General features: G+C 44.9%; 1 protein-coding gene and 1 pseudogene across 1 annotated transcript; both read right to left on the reverse strand.

Annotated features, from left to right (window-relative positions):
* Positions 1 to 1,282: 1,282 nt before the first annotated feature.
* Positions 1,283 to 16,375, reverse strand: LOC112255172 (partitioning defective 3 homolog). The gene is made up of 4 exons (XM_042297070.1): positions 15,187 to 16,375; positions 14,704 to 14,832; positions 9,673 to 9,859; positions 1,283 to 2,475 (listed from the first exon to the last, which is right to left on the reverse strand). The coding sequence occupies exons 1-4, from the start codon at positions 15,532 to 15,534 to the stop codon at positions 2,051 to 2,053; spliced, it is 1,089 nt and encodes a 362-aa protein (XP_042153004.1). The 5' UTR covers positions 15,535 to 16,375; the 3' UTR covers positions 1,283 to 2,050.
* On the reverse strand, positions 15,191 to 23,547 carry LOC112253913 (annotated as a pseudogene).
* Positions 23,548 to 25,091: the final 1,544 nt, after the last annotated feature.

Below are 25,091 nucleotides of genomic sequence, written 5' to 3' on the forward strand. Positions count from 1 at the left end.
TGTGTGTGTGGATTGCTGAGTGAACATAGGCTGAGGCCTACCGAGATATGCAGTGAGAACTGCACTGGCAGTTATACAATTTTCCTACAGGCTCTGAGGGAGCACAAACACAATGTATTTTTCTGCCGATTTGGAAGGATGTGGGGTGGGGATATCTTGCACCCACATACACAATTTTCCATGCCAATTTCCTAAGACCGCACCACTTGGTGTGGCCAAGGAGAGACTGACGGGAGGACACAAAAGGGGCGGGTCATTGGTCACACCCATTTAATCCCATAACCCCCTGCTGTCTCATCTCATTCTCCACCCTGCCCCTCCATTATACCCTACCATCAGACATTAACACTGTAATAGATCATTTTTTTCTAGTCTTTCTTCTTCCACTAATAGCTACCTCGTCACGGTTCACAATGCTTCTGAATGGCTGTTGAGATTAACCAAGGTACAGCTGTTCACTAGGGCTGGGATTCAAACTTTTTTTTTTACTCGGGGGCCCTCCCAGCATTGGGGAACATCCCGCGCCACCCGTGCACACGTGTCACAAAACCTATTTTTTTTAGCTGACATGATCTAGTTAATCTGGACATTTCTGATAAGTTATAAAAAAGCTCTCCAAGGTATATAATGACTAACGTGACAAGAGGAAGTGATGATACACTACCCAATTTCCAACTTTCAAGAGGAAGTTTAAAAGCAAGACCGAGTTCGCCCCTACGGTTTGGGAACCGCTGCACTTGAGAACATCACAAACATTTATTAACTGAGAATGAGAACAAATCAGTAACAAAAACCTAAATAATTGGTAGTAGTGCAAAAAACAACTAGGTATGGCAGTCTGTCTGTATTATATTGTCATGAGTCCACTTTTCTGTCATATTGCTATAGCCCCTTACATACTGTTCTTCCTTTTCTGACCGTGGAATTCTGAAGTGCATATACTCATAGAAAGAGGATAGTGCAGTAAACTACACAGTAGTAGAAAACGTGATCATCACTAAGGGGAAATTGTTTTTTCCAAATTTCTTTGGCTTCTTTAGATGAGACTCAGTGAGTCACTTGACTGTGTGTGTTAAGGGCCGGTATGGGGGATAAGGGACGATACCCAGCGGAGAGATAGAATAAGGCCAGAGAGAGAATGAGCCAAAGATGGAAACAAATCATTCCAAAGAGAGATGGATAGGTATATAAACATCAGGGAAAGAGAGGACAGGAGTACTAGCCAGTAGAAAGGAATCACCACCCCACCACCACCACCACAGTGAAACAGACAGACAGCATGCAAGAGGAAGACTTTTTATTGAACAAAGGACTATTGTGAGATTAAAACCATAACATTGAGTGACTAGTCTGGTGACAAATGAACAACACAAAAATAATTAAAATAAATAAGTTAGCAAATACAAGGAACAGAACAGGTTTAACAAGCATTTCAGGGATAATGGTAATATTACCCGATTGTCAATAGCATTGCAGACAAAGATTTGAAGACAGTGAAACAACAGTGCCCATTTTTGTGAGTTACAACTATTGTCTACAAAATTAGTGGTAACTTCTTAATAATGGTCATTAATACGCAATTCATTATTTATAAGTAGTGCACAGACATTGTTTTTCTCCTGAGTTTTAGTCACAGTGGGTTTCTGGTTAACAGTCATTGCCTGTATGAAGGTGGTCATTGTGGGAAGAGGGAACAGTTTGGGAAGGGGAAAGAGTTAATGCTGCACACACACACACACACACACCTCCCATATATACACACGTATCAGTAAATGCACACACACACACATATATATATATATATATATATAAAAATATCCGCACAAACATGTGTGTGCTCTCTCAAAGTCCTCCCGAGAGCCTGCGGTGGTGATGTCGCATCAGGTCCTGGTTGTGTGTATAGTTGGATCCCTGTGTGTCTCTGTTTCTGTCTAAGTGGTTGTGTGTTTTGTCGTGTCTGTGTAAGTCACCGTACATTGCCCCTGTCAGCACCCTTATGCTCTCTGCATAGGCATGTGTGTTGCTGATGTGTATGTTGTCGGGTGAGTGGCTACGTGTGTGCCTTTCGAGTATCTGTGTGTGTTGTGTGTTTGTGTATGTTACCGAGTGTTGGACTACGCAAGTTCCCTTGCGTTGTGTACCTGTGTATATCACTAAGTGTATAGCTTTGCGCTGAGCCCTGCATATATCTGTGCCTGTATCGGAGACCCCTCGGGTCAGAGGCTTGCCAGCGAAGTAGTGAACCGTGGCGATCGTTGTCCCTGTGCCCTGTTCGTAGCGTACCTGTGCGTTGGCGCTGTGGGCGGAGCCAGATGAGGGGGCGGCGTGGAGGAGCACCAATTGGATGGTGCCGCGGGCATTGCCCTCCTAGGACATGGAGTGGCGTAGGGTCTCCATAGCGACGTGGTTGGAGAGGTCCAGCAGCTCCTCGCCGTTCACCACAATCAGCTGGTCGTTGACCCGCAGGCGGCCGTCCTGGAGAGGGGAGTCGGTGGGAAATAGTAGAGGTGGGGGAGAGCAGTGAGAGAGAAAGAGAGGGGTAGGAACAATGATAGAGTGAAAGAGGCATGGAGAAATTAAGGAGAGAGAGATAAGGAGGTGGAGAGAGAGATAATTTGTATGTAGTAGCTACTGTTCTAGAGACCAAGAAACACTTATATATATATATATATATATATATATGTGTGTGTGTGTGTGGAGTGAGTGAGTGAGTGAGACCGACATACAGAGACATGGCCAGAGGTACTAAAGACTCCCCAGTGCCACCAGCCCCATCAAGCAATTAGTCACCACTGACCTCAGTCATTAAGCAGCCCGCGCCGGGCCCTGACCTCTCACACCACCAATAACCTTCTGATCCTATCAGATCACACACAATTTCAAAGACATGCAAGCAAGCACACACACCAAGTAACACGTACAGGCAAGCAGAAGCCCACACACACACAGAGAATTACACATACGTGTGTGAGCAAGCGCACACACACACCTTTAGACACACACAAACAGGAAGTCAGACACAAACACACGTTTGTTTCACTATCCTTGTGGGGACCAAACAATTGATTTTTAAAATCCTATTTTTCCAGGCCTCCCGGGTGGCGCAGTGGTTCAGCGCCAGCTGTGCCACCAGAGACTCTGGTTTCGCGCCCAGGCTCTGTTGTAACCGGCCGCGACCGGGAGGTCCGTGGGGTGACGCACAATTGGCCTAGCGTCGTCCCGGGTTAGGGAGGGTTTGGCTGGTAGGGATGTACTTGTCTTATCGTGCACCAGCGACTCCTGTGGCGGGCCGGGTGCAGTGCGCGCTAACCAAGGTTGCCAGGTGCACAGTGTTTCCTCCGACACATTGGTACGGCTGGCTTCCGGGTTGGATGCGCGCTGTGTTAAGAAGCAGTGCGGCTTGGTTGGGTTGTGTATCGGAGGACGCATGACTTTCAACCTTCATCTTTCCCGAGCCCGTACGGGAGTTGTAGCGATGAGACAAGATAGTAGATACTAAACAATTGGATACCACGAAATTGGGAAGAAAAAGGGGTAAAATTAAAATAAAAAAAATACAAATACAAATTTTCCTAACCATAACCCTAACCTTAACACCAAACCTAACTAGAGGTCAACCGATTATGATTTTTCAGTGCCGATACCGATATCGATTATTGGAGGACCAAAAAAAGCAGATTTTTAAAATGTATTTGTAATAATGACAATTGCAACAATACTGAATGAACACTTATTTTAACTTAATATAATATATCAATAAAATCAATTTAGCCTCAAAAAAAATAATGAAACATGTTCAATTTGGTTTAAATAATGCAAAAACAAAGTGTTGGAGAAGAAAGTAAAAGTTCAATATGTGCCATGTAAGAAAGCTAACGTTTAAGTTCCTTGCTCAGAACATGAGAACATATGAGAGTTGGTGGTTCCTTTTAACATGAGTCTTCAATATTCCCAGGTAAGAAGTTTTAGGTTGTAGTTATTATAGGAATTATAGGACTATATATATCATTAACCTTTGGCCATTGGATGTTCTTATAGGCACTTTAGTATTGCCAGTGTAACAGTATAGCTTCCGTCCCTCTCCTCGCCCCTACCTGGGCTCGAACCAGAAACAGGTCGACAACAGCCACCCTCGAAGCAGCGTTACCCATGCAGAGCTAACTAGCTAGCCATTTCACTTCGGTTACACCAGCCTCAACACGGGAGTTGATAGGCTTGAAGTCATAAACAGCGCAATGCTTGACGCACAATGAAGAGCTGCTGGTAAAATGCACGAAAGTGCTGTTTGAATGAATGTTTACACGCCTGCTTCTGTCTACCACCGCTCAGTCAGATACTTGTATGCTTGTATGCTCAGTCAGATTATATGCAACGCAGGACACGCTAGATAATATCTAGTAATATCATCAACCATGTGTAGTTAACTAGTGATTATGATTGATTGATTGTTTTTATAAGATAAGTTTAATGCTAGCTAGCAACTTACCGTGGCTTACTGCATTCGCGTAACAGGCAGTCGCCTTGTGGAGTGCACAAGGACTTAGTCAACTACATCTTGCAAGATTGGATCCCCCGAGCTGACAAGGTGAAAATCTGTCGTTCTGCCCCTGAACGAGGCAGTTGACCCACCATTCCTAGGCCGTCATTGAAAATAAGAATGTGTTATTCACTGACTTGCCTAGTTAAATAAAAATTAAAGGTGTAAAATATATATATATATAAAAATTAAAAATAGGCAAAAATCGGTGTCCAAAAAATATCCCAAAACTTGAAAATCGGCCCTAATTGAATTGGCCATTCCGATTAATCGGTCGACCTCTAAACCTAACCTCAATTCTAACCCTAAAGTTAAATAAATTCAAAAATGTACCTAACCCTCTTTCCTTGTGGGGACCAGCAAAATGTCTCAACTTCTGGTCCTCACAAGGAAACTGACTTCCACATGACTTCTGGTCCCCACAAGAATAGTAACCATCCCCCCCACACACAAACAAACAAAAACACACAAACACTGTCAGAATTGGGTTAGGTCCCAGTTTCAGTGTAAGGCTGTGGCTTCTCCTCCCCTGGCTGCCTGTAGAGAGACAGCCAGAGAGAGAGACACTGGGGACAGACGGATTGTCTCAGCCCTCCCTGCACACGCTCATTAGCTAGCCTCTTTAGAGTTTTCAATTAGCATTCACACACACACACACACACACACAGCGCAAGGAGGGAGCCTGCGACAACGGGCAACACGCACATGCAACACACAAGAAGAGAGAGACACGCGCACATACACACCTCAGCCCCCCGAACATACGCACTTTCAATTTATGCTAAAATATCTCATCAACTTTCTCTCGCTCCAAGTTTGCCTTTTTTAAATCTCTCTCAATCTCCTTTCTTCCCTGTTTCTTGTTTTTGAAAAAGGGTTGGACTAAAACATTTTGAGAAGGCAACCAGAAGAGGAGATAGAAGATCTCTTTTCAGGTTTTTTTCTTTATTTTTACTATTTTCTACATTGTAGAATAATGGTGAAGATATCAAAACTAGGAAATAACACATGGAATCATGTAGTAACCAGAAAAGTGTGAAACAAATCCAAATATATTTTATATTTGAGATTCTTCAAAGTAGCTACCCTTTGCCTTGATGACAGATTTGCAGTCTTGGAATTCTCTCAACCAGCTTCATGAGGTAGTCATCTGGAATGCATTTCAATTAACAGGTGTGCCTTGTTAAAAGTTCATTTGTGGAAATGATTACCTTCTTAATGCGTTTGAGACACTCAGTTGTGTTGTGACAAGGTAGGGTTGGTATACAGAAGATGGCCCTATTTGGTAAAAGACCAGGTCCATATTACGGCAAGAACAGCTCAAATAAGCAAAGAGAAACGACAGTCCATCATTATTTAAAGACATGAAGGTCAGTCAATTTGGAAAATGTCGAAAAACAGTGCAGTCGCAAAAACCATCAAGCACTATGATGAAACTGGCTCTCATGAGGACTGCCATAGGAAAGGAAGACCCAGAGTGATCAGCCCCCTCTTGTTCACCCATGACTGCGTGGCAAGCATGCCTCCAACTCAATCATCAATTATGCAGACTACAGTGGTAGGCTTGATTACCAACAACGATGAGACAGCCTATAGGGAGGAGGTGAGGGCTCTGGGAGTGTGGTGCCAGGAAAATAACCTTCTCACTCAACGTCAACAAAATTAAGGAGATGATCGTGGACTTCAGGAAACTGCAGAGGGAGCACCCCCCTATCCATGTCGATGGGACCGCTATGGAGAAGGTGGAAAGCATCAAGTTCAAACTTTTACAGATGCACAATTGAGAGCATCCTGTCGGGCTGTATCACCGCCTGGTACAGCAACTGCAACTGCACCTCCAACAACCGCAAAGCTCTCCAGAGAGTGGTGTGGTCTGCCCAACCCATTACTGGGGGCAAACCTCCCGCCCTCCTTGATACCTACAGCACCCGATGCCATAGGAAGGCCAAAAAGACGTCAGCCACCCGAGCCACTGCCTGTTCACCCCGCTATCATCCAGAAGGCGAGGTCAGTACTGGTGCATCAAAGCTGGGACCGAGAGACTGAAAAACAGCTTCTGTCTCAAGGCCATCAGACTGCTAAACAGCCATCACTAGCACATCAGAGGCTGCTGCCTATAGACATAGATTAGGAATCACTGGTCACTTTAAGGAAATGAAACACTAGCCACTTTAATAATGTCTCCGTATCTTGCATTACTCATCTCATATGTGTAAACTGTACTCTATACTATTCTACAGCATCTTAGTCACTTTAATTGTTTGTAAATATTGCATCACGCATCTCATATATATATACTGTACTCTGTACTATGCCGCTACCTTAGTCCAACGCCGCTCTGACTTATGTATATATATCATTAATCCATTCCTTACTTAGATGTTGTCACATTCTGACCTTAGTTCCTTTGATTTGTCTTTTGTTTTGGTATGGTCAGGGCGTGAGTTGGGTGGGTTGTCTATGTTAGTTTGTCTATGATTTCTATTTCTGTGTTTGGCCTGGTATGGTTCTCAATCAGAGGCAGCTGTCAAAATCGTTGTCCCTGATTAAAAACCATATTTAGGTAGCCTGTTTTCCATTGTGTTTTGTGGGTGGTTGTTTCCTGTTTAGTGTTTTTGTTTCACATTTCAGGACTGTTTGTTGTGTTTGTTGTTTTGTCTAGTGTTGCATATTTCATTAAATAATATGAACACTTACCACTCTGCACCTTGGTCCTCCTCTCCTTCCCCAGACGACAAGCGTTACAGATGTACGTGTATTTTGGGTATGTTGTTTAACTGTTAGATGTTACTTGTTAGATATTACTACACTGTCAGAGGTAGAAGCACAAGCATTTCGCTACACCCGCAATAATATCTGCTAAACACGTGTATGTGACCAATAAAATTGTCTTTGATTTGCAGAGGATACATTCATTTGAGTTAACTGCACCTCAGATTACAGCCAAAATAAATGCTTGACAGAGTTCAAGTAACAGACACATCAACATAAACTGTTCAGAGGAGACTACGTGAATCAGGCCTTTATGGTCAAATTGCTGCAAAGAAACCACTACTAATAATACCAATAATAAGAAGAGACTTGCTTGGGCCAAGAAACACGAGCAATGGACATTAGATCACTGGAAATCTGTCCTTTGGTCTGATGAGTCCAAATGTTTGATTTATGGTTCCAACTGCCGTGTCTGAGACGCAGAGAAGGTAAACAGATGATCTCTGCTTGTGCGGTTCCCACCATGAAGCATGGAGGAAGTGGTGTGATGGTGTGGGGTGCTTTGCTGGTGACATTGTCAGTGATTTATTTAGAATTCAAGGCACACTTAACCAGCATGGCTACGACAGCATTCTGCAGGGATACGCCATCCCATCTAGTTTACTCCTAGAGGGACTATCCTTTGTTTTTCAACAGGACAATGACCCAACACACCTCCAGGCTGTGTAAGGGCTATTTGACCAAGGAGAGTGATGGAGTGCTGCATCAGATGACCTGGCCTCCACAAACACCCGAAATCAACCCAGATTAGATGGTTTTGGATGAGTTGGACCGCAGAGTGAAGGAAAAGCAGCCAACAAGTGCTGAGCATATGTGGGAACTTCTTCAAGATTGTTGGATAACCATTCCTCATGAAGCTGGTTGAGAGAATTCCAAGAGTGTGCAAAACTGTCATCAAGGTGAATGGTGGCTACTTTGAAGAATCTCAAATATATAATATATTTTGATTTGTTTAACACTTTTTTGGTTACTACATGATTCCATATGTGTTATTTCATAGTTTTGATGTCTTCACTACTATTATACCATGTAGAAAATAGTAAAAAAATAAAGAAAAACACTCGACTGAGTAGGTGTGTCCAAACCTTTGACTGGTAATCTAGGTAAATTGCAGTTGGTCCAGAACAAAGCAGCGTGTATCGCCCCTAGATGTACACGGAGGGCCAGTGTCAGTAACATGCATGTCAATCTCTCCTGGCTCAAAGTTAAGGAGAGATTGACAGCATCAATATTGGTATTTGTGCGATGTACTGATGTGTTGAATGTCGCGAACAGTCTCTTCAAGCAGTTGGCACACAATTCAGACACTCATCGGTACAACACAAGACACGCATCCAGAGGTCTCTTCACAGTCCCCAGGTCCAGAACAGAGGCTTGGAAAAAAACACAGTATTAAATCGAGCCATGAAGACATGGAACTCCCTGCCACACCAGGTATCTCAAGCTAGCAATAAAACCAGGGTTTAAAAAAACATCTAAAATAATACATTACTGCACAAAAGGGGACTGTGAAGAGACACATCCGTTTTATATATCTTGTATTGTAATTTGCACTGTATTATGCATTAGACCTAGAATATAGTATGTATGTACTGAGATGTAGACTGTGTGAGACGTTTTAAATTGATGTAGTTCAGTCCTTGACTAACAATGTTCTGTACCATGTATTATGTCATGCTTCATGTGGACAGAAAGAGTAGCTGCTGCTTTTGCAGCGGCTAATGGGGATCCTAATGAATACCAAATACCTCTGAGAGAAGAGTTTATAAGTCCAGTTTGAGGCTTCCATCGAAGTACTGATGTACTAGTATTGCTCAGGTACCTCATCTCCCTGTTCCCAGTGCAGGCCTTATCTACATAGGGACACAACACCTGCCCTACTGCTTTCATCTGATCTGTGGAAAGAGATGGGAACCAGGGGAGTTCAGAGTGTATCTATCAACTCCAAGTGTCACTACAGTGATGGAGTGTGGCCCTCAGTGGAAGATTCTAGAAAGGGCCCTCAATCCGATCCACCCGAAAAGAGAAAAGTCTAAGAAAAGTCTGAGCACACTGCCAGAGGGCCGAGGTCAATGGGGTCACCAGGGGTCAGAGGTCAGGGGAACTGAAACAGATGTGGGCTTCAGACTGGACAGGACTGCTGAGTATCGGGGTTTACAGAGTAAAGAGAAACAGATGGGACAGAGAGGGCCGGAAGATAGAAGGAAAGAGACAGTAGAAAGGGAACCAAGGTAGAGAGAGAGACAGAAAGAGAGCAGGCTGAGTGAGAATTGGAAAGAGGAAAAGAGAGACAAGAGAGAAAGGGAGACAGACAGAGAAAGGAAACATTGAGACAACAGCACAGTTAATTCCTGCTTCTGTACCTTGAAGGCGGCCCCCTCCGTGAATGATGGACTTGATGAAGATGCCCAGGTCCTCGCCCTTCTCCCGGGACTTGTTGCCCTTGAGGCTGATGCCCAGGCCGGCCGAGCCCGTGTCGTTCAGGGGCACCTCGAACATCAGCTGCTCCCGCCCATCCTCCAGCACCAGGGGGCTTGCCTCCTCCCTTTTCTGAAAGAGGGAAAGAGAAGAATGAAGAAGAGGACAGAGAGAGAGAGATTGTTTTGATAGTGAAACAAGCATAGGGCAGTTAATGAAAATTTAAAAAATACAACGCTGAGAGTGAAATAGACACACAGAAAATGAAACATCTCGTCAATATGAGAACTCATCGAATGAGGATGACAGGGAGAGGGAGCGGGAGAGGACGAAAGAAAAAGGTAACAGAGAAGGTGAAAGAAAAAGGTGAAAAAGGTCAAACAAAAGAAGAGGGATATTTGCATTATGGATCCAAGGTGGTGGAAAACGGGTGAGGGGATGAAGAATACATTTTAAAAAAAGAGGAAGAGGATGATGGGAAGTGAGAAGGAGCAGGTGGTGAGAAAGAGAGAACGAGGGAGGTGACGGCAGGCAGAGAGGTAATTCCATTTGAACATGAAAGGCAGACAGAGAGCGTGCCATTTCAAAAGGAAGCACAATAACCTTTTTATACATCCTTCTAGAGAGCGATGGAGGGAGGGCGACAGGGGGATCATTTAAAAGTAATAACCCATCCCTGGAGATACCCACTCTCCCATTCACTCTCTCCCCCCCCTCGCAGTCTCTCTCCCCCTCTTTTCTCTCTCCTCCTTCATCCCACTCTTAACGTGAACAAAATGACCCGGTGGTTCGGGGAGCGAGAATTGGCTACCAAATGAAAGAAAGAGAGAGAGAGAGAGAGAGAGAGAGAGAGAGGGGGAGAGAGAAGACAAAGAAATGGCAACAAAAGAAAAGAAAAATGTCTGTCATTATGACAGAGTGGTGAGAGAGAAAGTGGTGCTAGGGTTTTGTCACCAGGGAAACGGGCCTGTAAAGAGGTGCTTTGAGGCTCTTTCACATAGCCGGCCTATTTTCCTGTGAGGAGGAGAGCGAACAACGCAGGTGGGGAAAAATACTGTGTGTACTGTATATGTTTACATTTGTTAACAATAATGGTGTGTGTTACACCACATTAGTCCAAACTAAGAGACACCGAGTGTGTATGTGAAGTGTCTGTGATTTTGTTTTTTCACAGCTGCCCAATATAAAATCCAAAAGCTCATTGAGCTGCTTTCCTTCATACCTTATCTGTTATTGGAAGCAGATTTATTTTGAACCTCCCAGGTTGCCATATAATATGGCCAGCGGTCTAGCGACAGAGGCAGGAAAGAACGGCTCAGTGTAGCTTTACAGGTTTCTCACTATAATCCCACTAGTGTTGGGTGACATTCACCTGAGTCCTGAGGAGGCCCTTGTTTAGCCAACAGAACACCCCCACTGTTCTCCACCCCTTGATCCTCAGCAGGGGAAGACCTGACAGCCTCTTTACCTGGGTAGAGCCCCTTAGGAAAATGGGCAGTCTAGTCTGGGGCCTCACTCTCATGGAGCTCCATCACCATCACCTCGAGCTATTGTGGAAACTCCGTTGTACACTGAGTAGTAAAGATGGGAAGCTTTCATTCGGAACGAGGCTCCATTTATTCTTTATTCAATGGAGTCAGTGAGAAGACTGACGCAAGGATCCAGCAATCCAGCTCAGACTAGACACTTTGACAGCTGACGTGACAGACAGACGGGTCTCGTTGGGCATCTCTATCCCTGACACACATCCATAAGGGAGAGGAGGAGAAGAGGAGAGGTGGAATCTGAAGAGACGCAACAGCTGCAGGATATTCCATTGTCAGTGTAAGGGGAGAGATATTCCAGCAGCACTTTGTAACTAAAGTTATTGAAACTTTTTTTATGAATGTCTTTGGTTTGATCTGTTGATGCAAAGAGCTGTCTTTTTGGGTCACTGTGTGGCAGGCTAAGTTAAACACACACACACACACACACACACACACAGATATGTCCACCGTTCTTAAGGGACTAGACTAAACCACATTTAAACAGCCAACTAAATCTCCCGGTGTAAGACACACACCCCTGGTGGTCCACACACACACACACACACACACACACACACACACACAGAAATAATCCCCCCCCACACACACACAGAGAGCAAAACCCTTCCATTCCTGAGCCCTGTGGCTCCACTGGCACACAACACGCCTCATTGTCTCTCCTCAAGTGCTTGTTAACAGGCTTTAAGAGGGGAGACCACCCTTGATCAGAGGAACGAGGAAGACAAAGGGAACCTTTCTACCCATGGGGAAGAAGAAGAGGTGGGGGTGTAAGGAGACCGATTAATACACACTCCTGTCAGCCGGGCTTCTGAAAAGACGCTTTTCAAAGTGGCAGATTAGCGACGAGAGCGACATTCAATTAAGATGAGATCTTTCTCGCTACTGCTCGATCGGAGAGAAATGAAGTCTGCCAATTATTGGAAGTAATGTTGAGTTCTTATGTTCCCTGTAGCTGTGCCTCAGTAGGGGGAGGAGGGGAAGCCAAATTGCTGAAGGTTGGGATCATTTGTGTGTGTGTGTTTGTGACCTTGAGTGCTTAGCTACCATGGTTCCAGGACACAACCATCCTGGTGCCAACCCAAGAATGAGAAAAGAAGTGCAGAGGAGTGGAGAAGGGAGAGGAAGTAGCTCTATGCGTGATGGGCATGCCGACAGCTCTATGCGTGATGGGCATGCCGACAGCTCAAGTCGAGACTGATTGAGATCTACAAACCACCTTGCATCACAAATTCAATCCGAAGGACAAACTAAACACTGACAATCAAGTCCAGATCAGGTTTTATCAGCAAGTTATTCTTGAAAGGCGAGGATCACACCTCAATACAAACTACAGGCCCGGGACCCGGTCACCTATTCTTATTGTCTAAGTAACCAGAGTCACGTTCTGCGCATGTGCAAATTGAACTTGAAGCTATCATTTCGCTTCTAAACAAGGGCCTCAGCTCATCTGATGGACAGCACAGTTTGTGACTTGTATGAATATTTCCAAACAATATTAATAAGCATGTGGCAGTAATTTAGATGGCAGTATACTCTAAGCGTATAAAACATTAAGAACCCTTCCCCCCTTTTCCCCCTCATAAGGGCCTCAATTCGTCAGGGCATGGACTCTTTAAGGTGTCGAAAGCATTCCACAGGGGCGCTTTCCTAGCCACCGTGCTTTGTTTTTCCTAGCCACCGGGCTTCAACATCTGCATTGCTTGCTGTTTGGGGTTTTAGGCTGGGTTTCTGTATCGTACTTGGTGACATCGGCTGATTTAAAAGGGCTATAAAAATCTATTTGATTGATTGACTCCAATGCTTCTCACAGTTGTGTCAAGTTGGCTGAATGTCCTTTGGGTAGTGGACCATTCTTGATACACACAGGAAACTGTGGAGCATGAAAAACCCACCAGCATTGCAGTTCTTGGCGCACTCAAACCAGTGTGCCTGGCACCTACAGCCATCCCCCGTTCAAAGGCACTTTGTGCGGAGTCAGAAGACTATTTTTAGCTTAGGGGTTAGGTTTAGGTTTACAAATGGGGTTACAATAAGGGTAAGGGGTTAGGTTGAGGAGTTAGGTTGAGGGAAAATAGGATTTTGAATGGAAGTACATTTTAGGTCCCAACGAGGACAGAATAACAACGTACGTGTTACCGGCCAAATTGTCAGTGTGCCCGTCGAGGGGGGATTCTTTCTCCAAAACAGAGTAAATACGGCTTCAAGAATGCGACTTCTTGAGGATAAAGCAGATGGCTAAATAGATGGGGCTTTGTATTGGGGGCTTTGTGAGCGCTGCTGCAGTATTAGGGTTGTGACTGAGGCAGAATAAGGAGAGAAGACGAGTGTTATGTACGTATGCGTTTGCTGTACAACGGACCACAATTGCATCTAAATGTGGAAGTTTAAGGTATTGGAATGAGTTGTGGTCGATTGTGTGTGTGTGCGCCTGCCTGCATAAGTTCTGTCTGTGAGCATTGCTAAACTTGAGTGAGGGTGAACATGTACATGAGTTTGAGGGACATGAAACTATATTTGAGGAGGAGGCCTGCAGAGAAGATAAGGGGTTCATCTTTAAGGGAATCTAACTTCAACAGCCCAGATAAAGACAGAGTTCAAAAAGAACAAGATAAGAGGAAGTCAAGAAGCACCTTAGTGTGGATGTTGTGGAAATGTTGGGTATTTTAATGAGGGCTAATGTGAGCACTGTGTGTATGTGTGCATGCGTGCGTGTTTCCATGTGAATATGCATCGTTCACTACAAAGCGTCGGAGTTGTCCCTCCTGAATGCTTTGAAGTTGAGGAAATGGAATAATGCGAATAATCACAGGAGTAGTGAGTGGCACACAAGGACAGAGCGCTGTTTTCTGAGAGGACCAACACACACACACAGGACACGCACATGCACACACACTGCTATACACAGGACACGCACATGCACACACACGCTCCTATAGGGTACCACCGGGGCAGTTGACAGGCAGCTTATTTAGATAAAGGGGTCAAAACACGCCACTCGGCTAGGAGTCAGAAAGGTCTCTGGCCACAGCTAAACGGTCACTTAACACCCGTGTGTCGGCACGCAACACTTCCTGCGAGGCCGCAGGGACGTGTGTGTGACTTCCTGTCAGCCTCTGAGTCAACAAACCCAGATAAGGGCAGGAAGAGGAATGGGGCTCTGGGTACGTGTGCTGGGCCTGGGTGTGTGTGTGTGTCAGTGCTTGTTTGGAGGTGAGGGCATGCTGCGTGCAGGGGGGCAAAAGGGCAGTTGAAAGACGTTGAACGCCTTTCACTAGTAATAGAAAGAGAAAGACGTTTCAAGGGGTAACAACATGTATAAGACAAGGAGGGGAAAGGTGGAAATTCCTGGTAACGTATCTGCATCAAAGATCATGCAGAGTCAAGAGCAATTGAAGGTGGCTAGAGAGAGATAAAGGTGTCTGTTCTCACTAGCTCTCTGGGTAGGAAGATCTCCTCTTGTCTGGCCACAACCACAGAGACACACTCCCCCTGCTTGGTGCTGCGCAGCATGGCCACCAGCTCCACCTGAGTTCGATCCGTCAGGTCTACACCGTTCACCTACACACATCACAGGAAAGGGTTCAAATATGTACAGTATATACACAAAGTGCTTCACAGTGCATATAAATACCTACACCTAGATTTTTAAAGGTTTAAGGACCAACTTCCAGAAAAAAATACAACTAGTTTATCAGCCACAGACGGCACTGTTTGAATACTTGAAAAAGTGCTTCCTTCCTCCATTCCATGAAGCAATCACTGATGATTAGAAATCAATGGACAGGTGAATGCCGTGTGGTGGAACACTTGAGTTCACCTATCGAATCATGCCGAATCAGTCGTTACTTCAAGGATGGCAGGAAGATGCACTTTTAAGGAATTCAAAGGTCAGAGGTCAAATGACTCTTTCACCTCCAGGATGCGGTCGCCAGGCTGCAGGCGGCCATCTATGATGGCGGCGCCACGGGCAAGGATGCTCTTGATCAGGATGGGCCCCGGGCCATGGACTGGCGAGTCACCACAGTGAAACCCAGCCCCTCGGTACCTGGAGAGGAATGATAGAGGGACAGAGAGAGGGAAAGAAAGAGAATGATGAAGAGATAGGAAAAGAGATGAAAAAACAAGAGATAGAAGGTGAGTGGGGGACAGAGGGATATTATCAGCTATCCTGATAACAGTCTTAGCTATACCATCTTTCTTTTCCTTGATTTGATTGATTAGGATCCCCATTAGCTGACGCCAATGGCTGGGGTCCGACATAACGAAAAAGAGATCACACACAAAATACTTGACAGTTTACAGACATTCACACGTAGTGTGTGCGCGCGCATCAATCAGTTACACATACATGTCAGTACATACACACAACAACAAGTGACATGGGTGAGAGGCATTGTGTCATGTGGCGTTGCTTTATTTGTTTTTTGAAACCTGGTTTGCTGTTCCTTGCGCTTTATAAGACGTAAGGGAGTTCCATGCACTCATGGCTCTGTATAATACTTTATGTTTCCTTGAATTTGTAGTTAATTTTACAAGCGCTCCACACCTGTTGAATATAGCCGGTGTCAGTAAACGTCGGCATAAAAAAAGCATAATTAAATTGTTGCCAGCAGCAAAGTAACAGTCACCAACGCTGTGGATAACATGAAAACTGCCTAACCAGCTCTGCTAGGGCGAGTAGAATGGTCAGAGTGGTCTCATTTGTGTCTGGAAGTAGCTAGCCACCGTTAGCTTGGGTGCTTGACGTTCTATGGTCAGAAATCTCAAATTAACCCTACTCCTCGGCCCGAGCGTCCAGTGTGCGCTCCGTGAGCGAAACGCTCTGAATTTATGAGTGCACTCTGGCACTCCATATTGGATTTAAGAACTCACACGAATGTAAAATGTCAAACTAGAGGGCCTTCCGAGTGGCGCAGTGGTCTACGGCACTGCAGTCCTAGCTATGCCATGGGAGACCCATGGGGCAGCGTACAATTCCCCCAGCGTCGTCCAGGTCAGGGGAGGGTTTGGCCGGCAGGGATGTCCTTGTCCCACCGCGCACTACTGACTCCGCACAACAACACGGTCGCCAGGTGTACGGTGTGCTTCCGGGTTAAGTTGGCATTGTGTCAAGAAGCAGTGCGGCTTGGTTGGGTTGTGTTTCGACCTTCGCCTCGCTCTTTCGAGTCCGTACAGGAGTTGCAGCGACGAGACAAAATTGGATACCACGAAATTGGGGAGAAAAAGTTTTAATAAAAAAGTCTAACTAGTCATTTGTTAAGCTAACTAACTAGCAAGAGGTTGCATAGCAACAGCATCAACTTCCGGTAGATAGGCCGAAGAGCTAGTACGCTCAACTGAACAGTATGCTAAAATGAACTAATAATATATAGTATGTAGTATATACTCATTATGTAGTATACAGTACATTAGTATGGGTATTCGAACATAGCTTAGGTCTTTCTTTGCAGCACTTGATCATATGACTGGACAATAATTGTGATAAGATAAAACTAGAGCCTGCAGGACTGGAGTGTGGTGTCAAAAAAGCAGAGCATTACGGACAGACCTGTCCCCATCATCACGACCCCACATCATCCCATCACGTCGCAATAAGGTCACTTGGTGTGCTAATAAATGGAGGGTGACATCTCCCCACTTGCCCCGCATCCTGTGTGGGGCTTAGTGGGTTCCTCCTGAGTAAACTGGTGATCAACTTCCACTGGTCTGCTGAGGGGCCCTCTCTGCTAGCACCATATTCCCTTTATAGTGCACACGGGTCCTGGTCAAAAGTAGTGGTACTATAAATGGAATAGGGTGCTATTCGGGATGCAGACCTCAGCCAAAAGCAAGCGGAAAAACGGTTTTCTTATGTGGATTAAGAGGAGGACTGCCTTCAATTTCACGTGTGAGCAGGCCTCACACTGCCTGATGGAGGAAGGTGAAGGGAGAGAAGGAAGGTGAGGGGAGGGAGAGAGAGGTATCCGGAGATATCATTCCCTCTCGCATGGCTCCTCTCCCTGTGGACTCACAGTTTGATTTCAAGAGTGCTTGTGTGTGTGTGTGTGTGTGTGTGTGTGTGTGTGTGTGTGTGTGTGTGTGTGTGTGTGTGTGTGTGTGTGTGTGTGTGTGTCCAAGCTCACATGTGTATCTATTTGTGTGTTTGTGCAATGAGTGAAAACTGCCACCTTGGTGAGCAGTGGAGAAAAGTCAAAAGAGGCATACTAAAAGATAGTGAGTGATAAAATCTCATCTGGCAGCTAAGCTTCTGCCTACCTTCCATTAACGCTTCTAAACCTCCTAGCAGTCACTCACAGTGGGAGAGTAGTCTTTAAAGGGGAAATCATTAGTTGCTACGTCCAATTTTTTGACTTATAAATTACTAGTATGTACCCATTGATTCTTGACGAATATAATTTATGAATGCCTCATGAGCTTAGTTCAACTGTCGTACCCCATCAGATCACAAAATATAAACTTGTTTGCTCCCGAGTGGCACAGCGGTCTAAGGCACTGCATCTTAGTGCTAGAGGCGTCACTACAGACACCCTGCTTCAAATCCAGACAGTATCACATTTGGCTCAGTTTTGTCCGGGTTTGGCCGTCATTGTAAATAAGAATTTGTTCCTAATTGACTTGCTTAGTTGAATAAAGGTTAAATAAATAAAATATACATTTACTAAAATGTTTGTAAACAAAGTAAATGTAAAAAAATTATTTAAAAAACACAATATAGCCTCAAAACATGGTTATAACTATTGATTTGAAAGTGGTTGCATTTCTCCAGCCCCATACCTCAGCTTTATACCGAAACAGGGGGGGGGGGTAAATTATTGTTTCTACAGCTGATTGACGCTTTAACCATGGAAGAGCACAACCACATTCAAAGGCTAGGTTTACACAGGCAAAATATCTGATATGAATAATAACAGAATTGGGCTGCCTGTGTAAACACAGCCTAAGAACTCCGTTCCCAATTTATCCGTTTTCTAGGATGATTCATTTCACTGAATCGACTGTATTGAAAACTAAATTGACCCCAACACAGCAACACATTATACCTTTACAAAAGTACAAAAATCTGTTGTGGGGCTTACTGGGTTCCTCCTGGTTGAATTGCTGCAAAGAAACCACTACCAAAGGACACCAATAATAAGAAGAGACTTGCTTGGGCCAAGAAACACGAGCAATGGACATAAGACCAGTGGAAATTTGTCATTTTTTGGTTCCAACCGCTGTGTCTTTATGAGATGCGGTGTGGGTAAACAGATGATCTCCGCATGTGTATTTCCCACAGTAAAGCATGGAGGAGGTGGTGGTGTGATGGTGCTTTGCTGGTGACACTGTCTGATTTACTTAGAATTCAAGGCACACTTAACCAGCATGGCTACCACAGTATTCTGCAGCGATACGCCATCCCATCTGGTTTGGCCTTAGTGGTACTATAATTTGTTTATCAACAGGACAATGACCCAACACACCTCCAGACTGTATAAGGGCTATTTGATCAAGGAGAGTGATGGAGTGCTGCATCAGATGACCTGGCCTCCACAATCCCCCGACCTCAACCCAATTGAGATGGAAAAGCAGCCAACAAGTGCTCAGCATATGTGGGAACTCCTTCAAGACCATTGGAAAAGTATTCCAGGTGAAGAGAATGCCAAGAGTGTGCAAAGCTATCATCAAGGCAACTGGTGGCAATTTGAAGAATCTCAAATATAAAATATATTTAGATTTGTTTAACACTTTTTTGGTTACTACATGATTTCATAATAATAATTCTTAGCTAAGTGGTATAGTCATGCGATTCATTGGCTATCTACTCCGATTTCAGAGCACTCTCGTGCAGAATAACTGATGAATTTACGAACACTCAACACCCGTTGAATACGGCCGATGTCAGTAAACATCAGCAAAATAAAAAAGTTATTAAATTGTTGCCAGCAGCACAATTACAGTCACCAACGCACTGGATAACATGAACAGCCTAACCAGCTCTGCTAGGGCAAGTAAAATGCTCAGTGAGGTGTTCTATCTTTCGTGTCTGGAAGTAGCTAGCCAACGTTAGCCAGTTAGCTTGGGTGCCTGACTGCCATTGAATGCTCGGATCAACCCTTTTCCTCGGCCAGAGCGTCCAGTGTGCGCTCTGTACTCTGACAACGCTCTGGATTTACGAATGCCCAGAGCACACTCTGGCACTCCAGATTGAATTTACGAACACACCCGAAATCGTAAAATGTTTAGTTAGTCATTTGTTAAGCTAACAAGCTAGCAAGAGGTTGCATAGCAGCAGCATCAACTTCCGGTAGACAGGCGAAGCTCTAGTACGCTCAACTGAAAGGATATACTGTAGTTTGTTTCTAGTATACTAAAATGAACTAATAGTATGTAGTATATACTCATTAAGTATGAAGTATATACCCATTAAGTATGTAGTATACAGTATGTTAGTATGGGTATTCGAACACAGCTATACCCCCTTTTCCATAGTGCTTCCAAACCTTTCCTCCGGTCTATCTTCAGCTTCCGGCCTCCCTTCTGGTTGGCCAGGTTGGCCAGGTTAGGGAGCCCAGTGGGACTCTTTCCCCGGGACAGGGGGCTCTCGCTGACCCCCACCGCCGTGGGGGAGGCCCCATCCCGATATCTGACCACCGGGGCTGGGGACACACTGAGGGGCATCTCCTCTGGGACGTGCCCAGTCTGGTGCTCCCATAGCGGGGTGAGAGAGGCTGGCAGATCGGGGGTCTTGGAGCGGAGGACACGGAGCTCTGGACGTCTCGGCTCTAGTTTGGGACTGATGTGCTCTGGTTTCACGGTTTCTGGTTTCACTTCTGGTTTAGCGTCCATTTTTTGGGTGGATCATGAGGGGGCTCTTGGCTTTGGGGACGGAGTCGTGACTGTCGGTGAAGAGCTGCCCGATGAGGCGTTTCTCGTATCGCTGCTTGTTAGCCAGCGGCAGGATCTTCAGGCGCACCAGAGGGGAACACATGGCCTGACGGAACACTTCCTGGGACCTGTGGGTGTGAGGAAGTGACATCATCAATGTCCGCCTCTGGAGGACATGACTGAAGGTTGAGAATACTGTTATATCAGACTTGATTGTACGGTTTTCCACTATGTACACCAAGCACAGAGCTTCCATTGGTATCAACACCAGTACAAACTCAAGCTTACTAAGTTCTCATTCAACACCCGCATTGACTAGAGGTCACAGACTAGAACCTCAAGAGTCAATTCACTAGAGACAAGTAGTCTTTAGACAAGTAATCTATAGTAGTAGTCACTAGCAGCAACTGCTTATCCAGAACCAGTGTCAGACCTATTGTCAAGCCTCTTCTGGGCTATACTATCAGATCTAACAAGGTCCATCTCTTTTACTGGGCATTTCATTCAGGTAGGGGATTAGACAATCCTCCTTGATGCCCACCAATTCTTTCTCTTTTTACTATTTGTTATCTCTTATCTTTCTCACTCACTAGCCCCACTCCTTTTGAAGTCTAACCAAATGCTGTGATGGTCATAAATGAACCTATTCCCGACAACAGTGAAGCGAGAGAATGAGTGTTTCTCGCTTTCGTTTTCTCTCTCACACGCTTTTGTTGCTGTGGAGATGGGGTGTGAGATAAATCCAGGAATAGGGAGGATTTGTAAGAGCAGGGATTAAGAAGGGCTCCTAATAAAAGGGAAAATAAAAGGGAAACTGAGTGACAGACCAGCCTCATACTGGTAGATTTGTGATAGTGTAGGGCAGGCTTGCATCCAAAATGACACAGGATGCGTCTCAAATGGCAACCTATTCCCTACATAGTGCACTACTTTTGACCAGGGACTTATGGGTCAAAAGGAGTGCACTATAAAGGGAATACAGAGACATTAGAGAATCATCCTGCGATAGCGTAGAGCCGAGGTACGTACTGGGCAAATGTCTTGTCCATTAGCTCGGTGCCGCTAATCTGAACGATGCACTCATCCTCCCGGAATAGGCCCTCTCTCTTGGAGCGACTGTTCGCCTCGATACTTTCGATGTGCAGGCCCAGGGTCCTGAAAGTGAGTGTGTGCGTTCCTCACTGTCCACTCAGCGATGAGCAGTAGGGGACGACATGGATCCCCAGCGGTCCCTGTTCTCCAGAGAGCTCCCCACTATCTCAGATGATAAACACAGTCTGATCACACACACACACACACACACACACACACAAACAGCCTTCAATGCATGGGTAGAGAATGTGTAAGAGAGTGCGTGAAAGTGAGTGAGTTACAGTGAGCGAGTGAAAGTGAGCGAGTGAAAGTGAGTGTGTGCGTTCCTCACTGTCCACTCAGCGATGAGCAGTAGGGGACGACATGGATCCCCAGCGGTCCCTGTTCTCCAGAGAGCTCCCCACTATCTCGGTCAAGGGGCTGAAGAGATAAAAACACAGTCAAGAGATAGAAAGTTTGTGTTTGTCAATCTCACTCACGCACAAAAATGGTAACAGGAACACAGATACCTACAAATACAAATCTATGGGTGCAAGTTAACCTCCCCTTTCATGTAAAAAAGTAATGACCATAGTGCTTCTAGGGAAAGAGGATTATTTTGTACATTTATTTACCTGCAAGTTTGACCAATTCCAATCCCCTTGCTTAAGGGGGTCCTGTGTCCTTTGAGATAATTTTTTATGAAGAAGGACTGAGAAGCTCAGTTCTGATGACTTTTTAAAAAGGACATTCTACTCCCAAATGAATACAAATGTCATTATACTGACACCATCTAAAATATCATTTCCACCTCGAGAAATTAGCCCAATAACATATTGGTAAGAATTGAGTAAAAATGCGTAAAAATTTGTGCCATTAGCAGTTTTAGTTGAGCGCCGCGGTGGTGGTGAGCATTATAGATTGATGTTCAGATGACGGGAATTAAACGTCAGCAACAATCGTGCATGTCAGTTCAGCACACAAAGCGTAACAGTGAAAATAAAGTTTTGTATTTCGTAGAACAGACATGCTTCTGTATTAGGCTGCCATCTCCAAACCAGCCCACCCCCGAACAGCCCAGAGACTTTTATTGTGGATCTACACGGATCTCAAAAAATGACCTCTCTAGAATCCATTTGATGTATATACGTTGCAGTGACAGAACTTAAACCCTTGCAAAACAGAGACAAAAAACAGAGTCACACTCTCTCCCCCCTTCCCTCGCTCTCTGAGCCAGACAGTGGTTGAGTGAACAAGGTCAAGGTGAATTAACTGGCATTTACATGGTCCAGCTGCGCTTATGCAAGCGTGTGAAACCTGCCCTGTCAGGTTGTGCAAGTATGATGCTGGAGCGTGGTGGAGCGGAGAGGTGTGTGATGCTAGGTTTAGCTGCTTGCCTTTCGAACGTGATTGGTTTCAGGCCACAGGGCATGCTGCCCTTCGACCTAGTCTGAGTCCCAAATGGCACCCTTTTCTATATATAGTGCACTACTTTCGACAAGAGCCCCTTGACTTTGTTAAAAAGTGGTGTATTATAGAGGGAACGTGGTATCATTTGGGACGCATTCCAAGACTGTATACACACACCCTCTACTGTAACAAATCTTTTTCGCGTACACACATGCCAGGCTGCCATTAGACCCTAGTAGACAGAGGGGAAGGATTCTCACAGTGAATGTGCATAGATTTACCAACACACCACTGAGCAGGGGAATGGAGCTAATGACTAGATCTGGCTGGCCACAAATTTACACACGTACACACTCAAATGTGCATCAAAAGACCCTGTATGCCCAGTTGAGAACCGGGATACTGCCTCTGGCAATTGAAGTATGTAGGTCCAATGCCATTGATGAAGAAAAGCGGCTATGTACAGTCTGCAATTTAGGGAAGAAGAATGAACGGGATGGAGAATGAATGGTACTTTCATTTTACTGTACTTTATATGATGATTGAAGAGTAACTAGGATGAAACGCAACAACAGAGACCATAGCAATTCTGGATTAGTGATTAAGACAAACTTGAATGGATATTTAGAAAAATAAGTGTTCCTGGGTGCAAATGTTATTTCCAAAGCTTAGAAGATAAGACAAGGTTTTTATGTTTTAAGTTTAAACTATTTTCATTTCCCTAGGAATGCTTTCTGAACATGTCTACATTAATGTGGATGCTACCATGATTACGGATAGTCCTGAAAGAATCATGAATAATTGTGTGAGAGCGTTACAGAGGCACAAAGATACGCCCACGAGATGCTAACCTCTCACCGTTACCAGTACCAGGGGAGGTGAAGCTCTCACCGTTACCAGTACCAGGGGAGGTGAAGCTCTCACCATTACCAGTACCAGGGGAGGTGAAGCTCTCACCATTACCAGTACCAGTGGAGGTGAAGCTCTCACCATTACCAGTACCAGTGGAGATGAACCTCTCACCATTACCAGTATAATACAATTATTATGGATATATTAATGTAATAGTTTGTTTAAAATGTTTAAAACAATCAAAATGAAAGTTCTACCACAGCGACCATGTTATTTTTGCGAAGCCTATTAGGAGTTTGGACATATAAAGTTTGTACGTGAAAACTATAACGTTTTATACATTTTTTTAATGTGAACTCACTTCACTTGTGAATAAGAGGGAGGCTTGCGCTACCGTTGCTGACACATGACCAGATCAAATGCACTGCTGGAACGCTGATTAAGCTCAGAAAAACAGGTGTTTTAATCAGTGTATGCTTACTTCGATTTTGAACTTTCAAGATAAGCAGAGTATTGCCATACTCAGCCTACTGCCATAATCAGTTTAATATCGAAGTATTAGTGTGCATGTAAACGTACTCATTGTCTTACAGGCCCATGTGGGCTGGGCATCCTGAAGATGAATAATACATACGCAAACACAACTACTTTCCCTCTCTCGCGCGCACACACACACACACACACACAAACATACACACACACACCAGGGATGACCTGCTGGCTGGCTGCCTGTCCTGCTCATTAGGGCAGTGTAATTAGTTGTGGTTCTGGGGGTCTGCTACAAACACAGGAGAACTGACTATCACTCATACACACAGACAGGAGAGAGGGAGGGAGAGGGAGCGAAGGAAAGTGGAGAAAGAGAGAGAAGGAGAACAGGAGCCTGATTAGAGTGGTTATGCATTAAAGAAAAAGGGAGCGAGGGGTAGAGAGAGTGAGAGGGAGCACGAGAGAGAGAGAGGGAAAGAGGGGGGAGAGAGAGTGAGAGGGAGCACGAGAGAGAGAGAAAGGGAAAGAGGGGGAGAGAGAGAGTGAGAGGGAGCGTGAGAGAGAGAGAGAGAGAGAGAGAGAGAGAGAGAGAGAGAGAGAGAGAGAGAGAGGGAAAGAGGGGGAGAGAGAGGAATGAGCATCAGGTAAGTCAGCAAAAGAGGAATAAAAAGATGAAAGGGAGGGCGAGAGAAAACGAGATGCAAGCAAATCAACCTGAATGAGCAAGGTAATCAACCTGAATGAGCAAGGTAATCAACTGCCTATCATATAAGCCTTTATCAATAACACAGGACCATGTGTTAGTGGAGAGCAGAAAGGACATGGTAGACACACACTAGAGAAACACAGATGCACACACTCGCCCTCTCCCTCCCCTTAGCATCCACTTCAGATCCATTTGCTGTTTCCTGAGAGCTACAGTAAGACAAACAAATGAGCTTAAAAAGGTAGGTGTGCCGAGGTGGAACAATGGAGGAAAGAAGGGTGTGTGTGTTTGAGTGTGCACGTTAGTGACAGAGAGAGAAAAAGAGCGAGAGAGAGAGAGAGAGGAAGCATGCATGTGTGTGTGTGTGTGTGTGTGTGTTCGCACGTGATTTGTTAGCAATTGTGCATTTAGACGACTGTAATTT

The sequence above is a fragment of the Oncorhynchus tshawytscha genome, linkage group LG14 (genome assembly GCF_018296145.1).
Source record: "Oncorhynchus tshawytscha isolate Ot180627B linkage group LG14, Otsh_v2.0, whole genome shotgun sequence".
In the NCBI taxonomy this organism is placed as follows: domain Eukaryota; kingdom Metazoa; phylum Chordata; class Actinopteri; order Salmoniformes; family Salmonidae; genus Oncorhynchus; species Oncorhynchus tshawytscha.